The sequence below is a fragment of the Lampetra planeri genome, chromosome 11 (genome assembly GCF_965212315.1).
Source record: "Lampetra planeri chromosome 11, kcLamPlan1.2.h2, whole genome shotgun sequence".
Lineage (NCBI taxonomy): Eukaryota > Metazoa > Chordata > Hyperoartia > Petromyzontiformes > Petromyzontidae > Lampetra > Lampetra planeri.
The window spans coordinates 4,670,546-4,682,547 of NC_136117.1; the positions used below are offsets into that span (position 1 = coordinate 4,670,546).

Below are 12,002 nucleotides of genomic sequence, written 5' to 3' on the forward strand. Positions count from 1 at the left end.
CTTGTTGAAATAGCACTGCCCAGGAATTGTATAACGGGCAGCCATTGCACTATTATGTAAAATTAGAATATCATCCCATGCCCTTGCTTTTGCAAGGTTGTTTTATTACAGTCATCACCATCCAAGTTTTGATCCTTGCTTGAAGAAGCCCTAAGGGAGAGTGTGTGCTTCATGCCTTTAATTCTGAAGGCTTTTTTGTGCAAAGTGATATTTATCACACGTATAATTAGTGTGAGAGACTGTCTCAGCAAACCGAATGTCATTGTATTTACTTTGGTTGAAGTAATTTGGAGATGAATTGGGGCGCTACGCAGTAGACTGTCTTTGCGGAGACATGCATTTGTCAGTATGTATGTAGAAATTATTTCTCACCGTACGTAGCCAACCGCGCGAATCAGAGGCATGTGTTTTGTAAATGTGCCCTGTTGTTTTCATTCGTAGCCCTGGAAGAAGCTGCTGTTCGGCCTCTGCTTCTTCCACGCACTGGTACAAGAACGTCGAACGTTCGGATCGCTGGGCTGGAACGTTTCCTACGAGTTCAACGAGTCAGACTTGCGTATCAGCGCACGGCAGGTTCAGGTAATGTGCAGGGGTTCGTACGTATGTTGAACTTCTTTCACACCATACGTAGCCAACCGTGCTAATCAGAGGTACGGTTCACGGAGTGTCACGTTAACGGTTTTGGGTTGAACCGTATTTTGCTTGGCAACATATCTATGGGACCTTTTTGCCGGTATCACAATGATGAAAAAATCTTATAATGGGTTTCTATTTGGTGTTTGAATATCTTAACACCTGTTTTATTGCCAGAAGGGGTAAAGCCTATTATTATTTTTTCACGCTTGGCAAGATATCTGGCATTTCTCTGCACGTGCTGGGAGCTTCACTAGCTGAATGGAACTTTAATATGATGGCGGTTAATTTACTGAGAAAAGCTAACAACCTGTGGGGCATAACGTCGGTACCATCGGGAAATACATTCGCCAGCCATTCAGCACAACCGCAAAAAACCTGAGCAGCAGTGTAAGTAACTTTAACACGTAGGCTTTCGCGACCAATATTATTCATAATATAGGTTTTTGGGTCAGATCGCGTTATTTTTAAATGTGTCGTAACCCTCCACCACCCGACACGGCCAAACAGTAAAAAATGTGTCACTTTTTCAAAGGACAAATTAATTGACTTCTTTAGCCCACCGGTGTGCTGAAGAGAGAATTAACAGCATCTTAAAATTTGAGTAGTCCGACGTTTCGCTGATAATTACAATCAGCTTCATCGGGCAAGAATGGTGAAGCTCTCCTGTTGCTTCCGGTCTTAAATAGAGCAGCATCATGGTGACGTCATCATTTAATTCAATTCAATCTGGTGCAGTGATTCGAGGCAAGGAGGGGGAGGGAGGGTATTGTAATTATATAGATTGGTAATCATTCAATTGTTATTCATTGGTATGTTTCCCTTATAAGGAATTGTAATTGTATTTGATAATACGCTTCCAGGCCGCACTAAGCCTGTAGCGATTGAAATTATTTCTGTTTCTCTCAATTTCAATGGATTATCTAATTATCTAATTAGCAACAGGAGCGCTTCACCATTCTTGCCCGATGAAGTTGATTATAATTATCAGCGAAACGTCGTACTACTCAAATTTTAAAATGTTCTTGATTCTCTCTTCAGCACACCGGTGGGCTAAAGAAGTCAATTAATTTGTCCTTTGAAAACGTGACACATTTTTTACTGTTTAGCCGTGTCGGGTGGTGGAGGGTTACGACACATTTATAAATATCGCGATCTGACCCAAAAACCTATATTATGAAGTGTAAGTAACTTGTGGAGATGATTTCTGAAACAACGTGTCTCTTGTACAAGAAGGCGTGCAAACGTTTGAGAGAAAGTACAGTGCGTGGAGGCATGAAGGGAGTTAAGAAATTTTTAACAATATAATACATTTTTAGAATATTAGCACATTTATGTCATATAAGCATTCCCTTCGTTCCATGAAATTTTGAGGGCTAATTTTAAAGGAACAATTATCTTCATATGCTTAAATTATTGATGAGATGAAAAAACTTGCCTATGATCTCTCAGCATTTAACCACTTCCTTAGTGAATTGGCAACATCTGATCTGAAATGTCCGTGTGTATTCGCGTTTAGATCAAAATATGCACGTCTCATTGATCAACTCACACAGCTCGTAGATAAGTTATTGTGCAGGACTGTCGCGGTATACGTGGTGATTCGAATATATCAAAGCCTGAGCGGAGGTGCTTGCTTTGCAAATGCAAACTGAATTTCTCAAGTTGTGTTTCTTTTTTAAAGTGAACATCACTTCAGTCTGGTATGGCCCTTTACGGACACTACCTCTTTATATTCAAATGCAAAATATATCCAATCCTGAAAAAGTCAACCTATGATAAAAATGTGTCACACAAAGCAAATACAGCATGTGAAGTCACAAACTCACAGCGCATGTAAAACAGGTTGGATGAGGGGAGTGGGCAGGTTGGCTATAATTGTTCTTCATTTGTCCTTTATTCCACTGGGGAGGTTGTGAATTCAAATGCTGGTGAGAGGTTGACACAACCCCAACATACAATGCAATATAAGTTGGAATGTATTGAGAAGCTAAATGCCATGGTGTGTTGAGACACTACAAAACAGTTGGGGCATGCTATATAAGAGGGTTTTATATAAATTGAAAGAGAATAGTCAGTCATAGACAGAAAATAAAACAGCATTAATAACGAGTAGAAGGGAGTTCCAGTCTTTCGGGGCAGCAGAGGAGAATGAGCAAGGTCCCACAGTGCACGCATTAACTGGGGGCATTGACAGAAGGCCTTTGTTGCTGGAGTAGAGTGAGATGAGAGGGGGAGACAGGCGAGTCAGTGGAGGACCTCGATGATGGTGAAGGCAGTCTTGTATTTGATGCGGGCCTGTATTGGGCACCAGAGGAAGGGTCTGGGAGTCCGTCTGCCATTGGAATTCGGTTCATGTAAAGTTTGTAAGTGCAGATATTTTGGGAACCCATAGAGCAGTGTTCTTCATTGCAAGCCCGCGGGCGACTGGCGGCCCCTGGTGACCTTTAGTGCGGCCCCTGACGTGCGGCCCCTGACAATACGCAACATGTGAAAACACTCCATCATCGTGCTGTCAAACCCCAATGGTTAAAAATGTGTGGTGGCCCTCGCACTGATGTCGTATCGGCGAAAGTAGGGCCCCCCTTTGAAAATGAGTGAAGAATACTCTCCGTGGAGAATTACAGTTGACGAATTATGATATACTGAAGGTGTGGATGAAGGCCTCAGCGGCTGTTTAGATTTTTTTTTAATTCGATGGAGATGCTGTTTATCCCTCTGGGGGTTAATTAAAATTAGACATGTCTTTGGAAGTCAACAATTGTGCAATGCTTAGACTGCCCATTGCCGTGAGCATGTGGAATTTCCACAACTGTCCCAGAGTCACCGATATAGTTGATCACTATCCAAAGGCCATGTGAGTAATACAAAAAAAAGGTTTACTTTGATTTACCTGGGAAAGCCTCAATGGGATACGAGGGTGATGTCTTCTTGATTTGCATTGGGAAAGAGGGGATGAATCAAAGTATCCTGAATAGTCCCACGAATACGAGGATGACATTGACAATCGTCAAAGACACGTCACGAACCCATCTGCTGCACTGCAATCTGCTGGCCGGCCGCCTCGCATAAGAAGTGTTCACAGCACACGATGGGATCTGCGTGATCCTCTAACCCCGGTCGCGGCACGTGCAGCACGCCACACCTGGCAAGTGCTGTGCTTGCTCTTCTTCGCCGATGTGTTGCTGCCACCTAGAGGGCACGCAGGAACTCACCACGTTACAAATTGACGTATCTCAATTAAAAAAAGCATACTCTTTGGTTCTTTCGGTAAAGTCACGTAGGTAGAAGTAGTCAACTGTACTTCAGCAGTTTTTCTTGCTGTGGTCCCACCTGATGACGATTGCTTGTGTTGCGATCGAAACGTCGTGATCTATTATATTTTTTTCTACCAACGTGACTTTACTGAAAGAACCAAAGAGTATGGATTCCTGCAGTCACGAAAGCGTCAAATCAAGATTTAAAAATCATACTGTAATAAAAAGGTAATTACGTTAATGGGCTTCCAACGTATGTATCCTACTTGAAAACTGGATTGTAATGGAAATTGTCTACATATATTTTTTATAAATGCATTTAGGCAACAGTTCAACTTTTAAGTCGAAATAGCACATGCATGCCTATGAACAGATAGACCAAGATGTACCCTCTCTTATCACACCTCGGAATATAATCAGATTTGAAGTCGAGTTGTGGTGTTTGGATGGGCGACCCACCAGATGCCTAACACGGGTCTGGCAAGCGCCTGTAGGACCCCGTGTTGAGCAGCAGAGGGCAGTGCAGTAAAACACATTGTTGTACAGTACTCCACTGGCAGGCTTCCACACATCATGTTCCCCACCTTCACCAGTCTTCACTGACCAGGACGATAACCCCAACAACCAATAGCTGTCATTCGCCACCAAGTGATTTTGGCATCACCATCGCGTCTGTGCCAGGCCAGGTGCACTTTGAGGCCACGTAAAGCCTTTAAGAGATTATTTAGGCAAGTGCTGTTAGCAAGCACCTATTAAGGTCAACACGGCACACAAGAGGATGGGTGGCCAACACCACACCCGGTCGTCTTTTTCTCCCCATTGCTGATGTTTGCACATCAACAACCAACACAGAGACACCCTCATCCAGCAATGGATTGACACGAAGAAAGGCCTGTACATGTATGACTCACTTGTGTAAGATTCCATCCCATCACAGTTATAATCAGACCTTCACTGTAAACCAAATATGTCATTAATACCACCATACCACCTTTCTTGGAATACTGTAATTTGCTCATTCTTATTGAAATACATTTTGAGTAAGGTTATTTGTCCCGCCTGTGTCTAAAACGGATACACATCACGCAAACTCCGGTCATCCTCGCAGCAGCTTTTGGCTAGCCATCAAACAAAGACGGTCACTGTATTCCGCACTTTTAGATGTGCTTCTGTGACCATCTGAAACGCTCTTCCTTCCAATATTAGGAAGCCACTGGAGCTATACACTTTCAATTCTAGATAGAAAACTCATCTCATTAGAACTGCTTTTTGTGTTTAGTTTTTTGTCCTTCCCCCGCACCTCTGCTTAGCACGGTCGGCTACGTACGGTGCGAAAGAAGTTCAACATTCATACATACAATTGTTAAAATTCCTCCTCGTCTCCAGTGACCTCCGTAGATAAAGACGGGCACGACCTGTCACGTCGGACCGCGTGCTTATACTCTGAATGTACCACGCGTCGAAATTGTGAATAAAGAAAACCTAAACAAATAAATGAATGCATCGTTGTCACACATCAGATGTTTCTCAACGAGTACGAGGAGGTGCCGCTGGAGGCGCTCGCTTACTTGACGGGCGAGTGCAACTACGGCGGGCGCGTCACCGACGAGCACGACCGGCGACTGCTGCTGGCGCTGCTCGCCAACTTCTACTGCGAGCGCACGGTGTGCGACGACGCCTACCGCTTCTCCCCAACGGGCCGCTACGGCGCCCCGCCGGCTGGCGCCACCTACGAGTGCCACCTGGAGCACATCAAGGGCCTGCCGCTGCACGCCCACCCAGAGGTGCGTGCGGGCCCTCGCCACCAAACGCATCGCAATCGTTGCTGCCGTGCACCTAATCATTCATACTTAACCTGCAGCTACTTACGAACATCCCGCACTTACGAACGAGCTTCTGTGAGATGTTTATTTTTTAACCATCATTCAATTGTTATTCATTGGTATTTGTTTCCCTTATAAGGAATTGTAATTGTATTTGATAATACGCTTCCAGGCCGCACTAAGCCTGTAGCGATTGAAATTATTTCTGTTTCTCTCAATTTCAATGGATTCTCTAATTATCTAATTAGCAACAGGAGCGCTTCACCATTCTTGCCCGATGAAGTTGATTATAATTATCAGCGAAACGTCGTACTACTCAAATTTTAAAATGTTCTTGATTCTCTCTTCAGCACACCGGTGGGCTAAAGAAGTCAATTAATTTGTCCTTTGAAAACTTGCGCACTCGCTCTTGTGAACCGAACCGCGGAACGATTTGGTCCGGCGCAGAATTTCTGATATGTCTCTTCTCATTTGTTAGTTTGACAGTGCTTCCCTTTTTTGTTGAACCGTCAAACATTTTATAACACGGACCGTAAGGGCATTTAAATACGGTACATTGTTGTGTTCCGACTTACGAACAAGTCTCGGGAACAGAACCCGTTCGTAAGTCGAGGGACTGCCCATAATAAAAAAATATATAAAAAGGTGCAATTTTTTGCAGCCCTGCAATTATGTTGTGCTTACGCCACTACTGGCAGGAAGGCCTCAACTAGAGGAAGCTCTAGAGAGGCCCACTCGAGGGTATTTGGTCAAACGCCTTGAAAGTGGTGGAAATACCCACATTGAACCCGACCACACGCAACCGGCGGATCGAATAACCGCGGTGAACCCATTTATACTGATTGGTGGAGAGAGGCAGGGGGTGAAATAAACTTTCCCAGTGTTTCAGCTGCCGTACCAGGAGATCGAACCGGTCACCTCTACATGTATGCATTATTTATTATTACAGCATCTCTATGGCCAGGAATCAGACTCAGCTTGCCAAGTGCATCACTGCGCCACCACTCTCCCACCTGTAGTAATAGTAATAATTTTTGATTTAGAAATAGTATCTAAGCACAGTACAATATGAATACTTTGTACTAAATCGCACTTAACACTACATCCTTGGGTGTGGTGGTACTTGAGTTAGAAACTGGGTTGCAGCAGGCGCCATGGTGTCTGTTAGTATTTCAAGTGCTGCACATGGTAATACGTTGAATTCATGCGTTGGTAAGGATCAGTTTGTACTGACGTCATTATGGATATGTACTCGCCATGCCACGTGATGTGTAAACTGACTCCCGTCAATAACGTAATGGAAATAAATCACACCTAATAGAGCACAGTGCTGTGTAAAAACCAGTTGTATTCCTGTTTATAGCATCATAAGTGAATGTTTCACACATAGCAAATGAAAGATGTCCAATGTTTTGAAACACCTACGACCACATCCTGTTTTTTTTGTATATATGGTTATTCTCACGTTGGGGTGGATTGTGTTTACAAAGAATCACAGCACCCATCTCGGGTTTATAATTCCACGTATTCATGACCCTGCGGTGGCTCTTCACAGGTGTTTGGTTTGCACGAGAATGCCAGCATTACCAAGGAGCAAAATGAGACCCAGAGGCTCTTTGATGGCATTCTACAAACACTGCCTCGAGAGGTGAGCTTTCCTTGTTTAAACTAAACACATATATCTTCAGAACTTTTCATGCATTTTGTATTTTTGATCAACTGTGGGTATATATGTCCACCTTTGTGAAGCGTTCGGCATAGAAATTGACATGGAAGTCAAATCGAAAACTTTGCGGCAATACGGTCTAGCAATGCCAAAACAAATTCAAAGTTCTCTATGGCTCCACAGATCTTTGGTGAGCTCAGTTACTGGATTTCCACATCCTATGGTATTTGGTAGTCTGTCCACAGGAACATAGCTTTTTGACTTTCTGAAATACTAAGATAACTCATATTTAGAGTTGGTACTGCACTTGCAGGATGTTGCTATGCTTCTATTGTGATAAAATATGTAATTCCCATTTACATCCCCTTGTTAAACTCTCCTACTAGATGAATGTCTCCCTGTTCAATGTGAGTCATGAAGGTTGTTTGACCTTGAAGGCGGGAAGGCATGGTGTGTGGCCCAGGACCGGTCCCAGATATCACTCATCAATTCCCAAACGATCGCTGAATAGTGTAGTCAGCTCATAAAGTTCAGACTGTAACACAATGGGATAACTTTGTCGAGTTAACCAGGAAGGTTCGGTAACAGGTAGGGTTCGTGTCCAGGATGGAGAAAGGTGGGAATTGGAGTGGTACGCAGGGGTCGGTGACCAAAACTAAACTAAACTATTTTTTTTATTTTACCAGGTAAGGCCCACTGAGCTATACAGCTCTTTTTCAGGAGCGACCTGGCCACAAATGATAGCCCAACGAAGTGGCTTATCACGTGGAAATTTAGTGGCTTATCATGTGGAAGAATCTGGCATGGAGAAGGAAGCAGCGGCGATGTGAAGTGGCATCGGGTGACATTGTACATGGCGTTCTCCTGATCTTGGCCGTTATGATGACTGATGATTTGTGAAGAGTGACTGGAATCCAGTGCTTGTACGAGACTGGCATGATGCCACAAATAACGTCTTAGGTCCCAGCCTGAAATACAGCATCTTGAATGGTTGCAATACGAATTGGGCTTTGTGTTTACTAAATTTGAGTAATTTGACAATTAGAAAATTCCACATTGTGCAAAAATTATGGTACTATATTGAACACTTCAGATATTTTTATGTTTGTTTCTGAAATTCCTAAAAATGTGTAATGCTTCAATTATTTAACATTAAATATTTCTGTAGTTATGAACTTGCTTAGAGATTACTATTTTGTTTTATCTGTGGGTTAATACATTCTGAACATTTAAAAATATTTTTGATGTTTTTATTTAATTTCCTGTAAAATCAAATTGCTCTTGCACTTCTCAAATTAATATTGGGCCAAGATTTTGGAGAGGACCCAAAACTGACGGAGTTTGAATTGGAACATTGACCTTGAGTCATTCGTTTGTTTGTTTAACTCAATGCATAACTGGGTCTCAATTTGGCTATTTTATAAATTCAAACGTTTAACTTTGAAGGCTTATTTTAACTAATTTATATAAAATTTGTATTCAATAACGAAGACATCAGGTGGTGGCAAGTCATCTTCCGACTTTGTGCAGGAGCTTGCTACAGACATTCTCTCCAACATACCCCCCAAATTTGACATTGAAGAAATCAAGGTACGTTGAACATACTTCGATTATCACAACAGCACTGAGACAGACTGTCTTTATGTGTACACGTTTCATGTGCAGTTAAAACTTGGAAATCATTCCAGTAGATTCTTTTGGCTTGTGTTATAGTGTCATACAGCTAGCTGGTAAACATTTTAACGGTTAGCATGCGTAGTTTAATACATACTCCTGCCTTTGAAATACAACCAATGTTGCATTATATTGTATATGGGAAACAAACGTAATGCCACCAACGAAGAATTGAGGGTGCATGCCAGTGGAGTAACTTGCCCGCATGCTTTCTGATGTGTTTCTGGGTTGTACCGTGGTGTTAAAACTATAAACTATTTTTTATTTTACCAGGAAAGGCCCACTGAGCTATATAGCTCTGTTTCAGAAGCGACCTGACCACAAATTATAGCTCAACGAAGTGGCTTGTCACGTGGAAATTTATCGCAGCCAAATACTCTAAAGGCATGCTTCTATGTGGAGGGAAAAATCAGAGGACCCAGAGAAAAATCCAAGTGAACACGCAGAGAGAGACATGAAAACTCCAAATATACAGGTGTCAGGGTCGGGATTGAACCCACGACCTCCTGTATAGCAGGCGAGACAGTTAACAACTTGCTACCGTATTGTTTGGTGTGATGTATCATCAATTCAACAAAGCTCCTGACACGTGAAGTGAAATGTCGTCAATCGTGGTGAAAAACACGCTCGGTACAACCCAAAAAACTCATCGGAGAGCTATACACCACAACCACGAAAACCTACGCGGGAACATTTGTCCACATGTTTATCAATAGCATACTCCAAAAAATGTTTTATGTTGTGACAATGGTGACTTGGCTTCTGTCCAAAATCCACAGACCACACCTCCATTCTACAGAGTCGTATATTACAAAGTTGTCGTAGTTGTCATGCTCTCCTCTGAGCCAGTTTCCTTCGAGACGGAGGTGCAAATGTTTTGGTTGCCGCCGGTGTTTTCTACAGAGAATTGCCAAATGGTGTGTTCCTCCGTAAAGAGTGCAACACTCGCGATTACATCATCCACAAGAGTAGTGCATTTTACTCCGGTCATCACCAAAATACATTTTTTAAATTCCCTACAAAATCAATGTTAAATTGAATAGCTGCTCCTCTGTAAGAACTGTTATAATTGACACGTTTTAAAACTTGATGTAAATCTTGACTTAAAGCTTTCGTAACTGCAGGAATTCATTTTCTTTGGGTCTTTCTGTAAAGTCACGTAGAACAACATTTTTACAAAAAACTACGACGTTTCGATCGCAACACAAGCAATCGTCATCAGAAGGAAAAAAGGAGGGGCTCCTGATTGTGATCGAAACGTCGTAGTTCTATGTAAATGTTTTCCAATGTTGATGTGTAAAACAAAAACACCGTCCCATTGTATTTTAAAGTATATGTATTTTTATCTGTTTTTAATGTGTGTTAGTATTTTCCCTTTTGACATTTCCCATTGTTATTTGCAATATTCCTGAGATGTTTCCTTGACACGGTGATGCGGATCACAATGAGCTGTTGCCTTCTTGCATAAAGATGTCTAAAATGTGGAGGGATAGGTTGTGACCCCCATCTCATAAATAGCCACACGTACCTTATTTGATTTGCAGTGTGTCCCTTCTCACCCCCTCCCTTACTGTTACCCCTCAACTGCCTCCCCTCACCCCCGGTCGGAGGACCCCCTCTAGTTGGGGGGCACCATTACGAGATTGTGCCAAGCACTGGAAAGCCCCCCCCCCTCTTCCCTTCGCGGTGTTTCTGTCTCCCTCCCTAGGAATCCCTGGCATATGGTGCCGGACTTGTGTGCATACCTCAATAAAAACACCATATATATAGAAAAACATTTTTAAAATGAGAATGTTGATCATTCAGGTCCGATTTGGTGGGTAGGCCTCAGCTAGATGTGGGAAGTCAACAATGGCTGCCCTATAGAGAATGTGAAATTTCTACCACTGGCTCAGCACTTCCAAAAGATATTCGCACCGCTCTGTGCTCATTTAAGTATGACGACATTAAGGCTTAACCTGATAATGAGTTGTCTCTGGTTTAAATAATACAGATTGATTTATATTGCTGTTGGTGAGATTTTAAAGGTTTAGGTGCAGCCCTGCAATTTCTTGCTCACACCACTGATGGCAGACGAGCCTCCACTGGAGGGACTTGCGAACCAGAGGTTACCGGTTCGATCTCCCGGCATGGCAAATTGAAACTGGTACAAATTTGTTAAAACCCTCCGCCGTTGTCCACCCAGCGGTATAAACGAGTTGCACGACAGTTAATCAATCGGCGGGCTACGTGTGGTGGGCCAAAATTATGGTACTCCGACCTATCTAAGACATCTGGCAAGTGTAGATGAAGAGACCAAATACCCTCCAGAGGGGTGATTCTCTAGGACTGCATCTAGTGGAGGCCATTCAGCCAGCACATGGCGTAAGCAAGCGGCCGCAGGGGTGTATCTTTTTACAACGTGATGTTTTGTGATTCAGCGTATGACTGGGTGTCTCCTGGTGTGTTTGTTTACCGTCCTCGCGCTCGCTTCACATGACCACAGAGCAAGTTCCCGACCAGCTACAGTGAGTCCATGCACACGGTGCTGGTGCAGGAGCTCGTGCGCTTCAACGGGCTCACGGGCACTGTGCGCAGCAGCCTGCGCAACGTGACGCGCGCCGTCAGCGGCCAGGCCCTCATGTCGGCCGAGTTGGAGGACATCTACAGCAGCATCATCCTCGGAAAGGTGTGCGGGCATCTGCACCACTCTATGAGTCGTATTGGGACCCCCATGGCAGGCCGCTGCCTGTAAGATCGGCAACGGGCCGGCATTGATTCAAGCAACCCTGACTCTGCTGATGAGACACTGTGCAAGAGCGGTCCAAAGGATTACTTGTCTTGAAACAATGCTGCTTGATATTGAGCACTTCCAGAAGGTCGTGCGGCTGATGTTTTGTATGTTTGTTGAACTTCTTTCGCACCGTACGTAGCCGACTTCGCTAATCAAAGGTGTGGTATGTAAGAAAT

The 12,002-nt window shown here is 43.4% G+C and overlaps 1 protein-coding gene across 3 annotated transcripts in view; it reads left to right on the forward strand.

The window, feature by feature from the left end:
* LOC144721221 (dynein axonemal heavy chain 3-like) overlaps positions 1-12,002 on the forward strand; it is an 814,808-nt gene that overhangs the window by 792,094 nt on the left and 10,712 nt on the right. For all 3 annotated transcript variants that reach the window (XM_078598660.1, XM_078598658.1, XM_078598659.1), the window contains 5 exons: positions 442-579; positions 5,411-5,674; positions 7,269-7,361; positions 8,871-8,969; positions 11,539-11,721. In XM_078598660.1, coding sequence (XP_078454786.1) covers positions 442-579; positions 5,411-5,674; positions 7,269-7,361; positions 8,871-8,969; positions 11,539-11,721 — 777 coding nt within the window. The remainder of the gene's footprint in view (positions 1-441; positions 580-5,410; positions 5,675-7,268; positions 7,362-8,870; positions 8,970-11,538; positions 11,722-12,002) is intronic.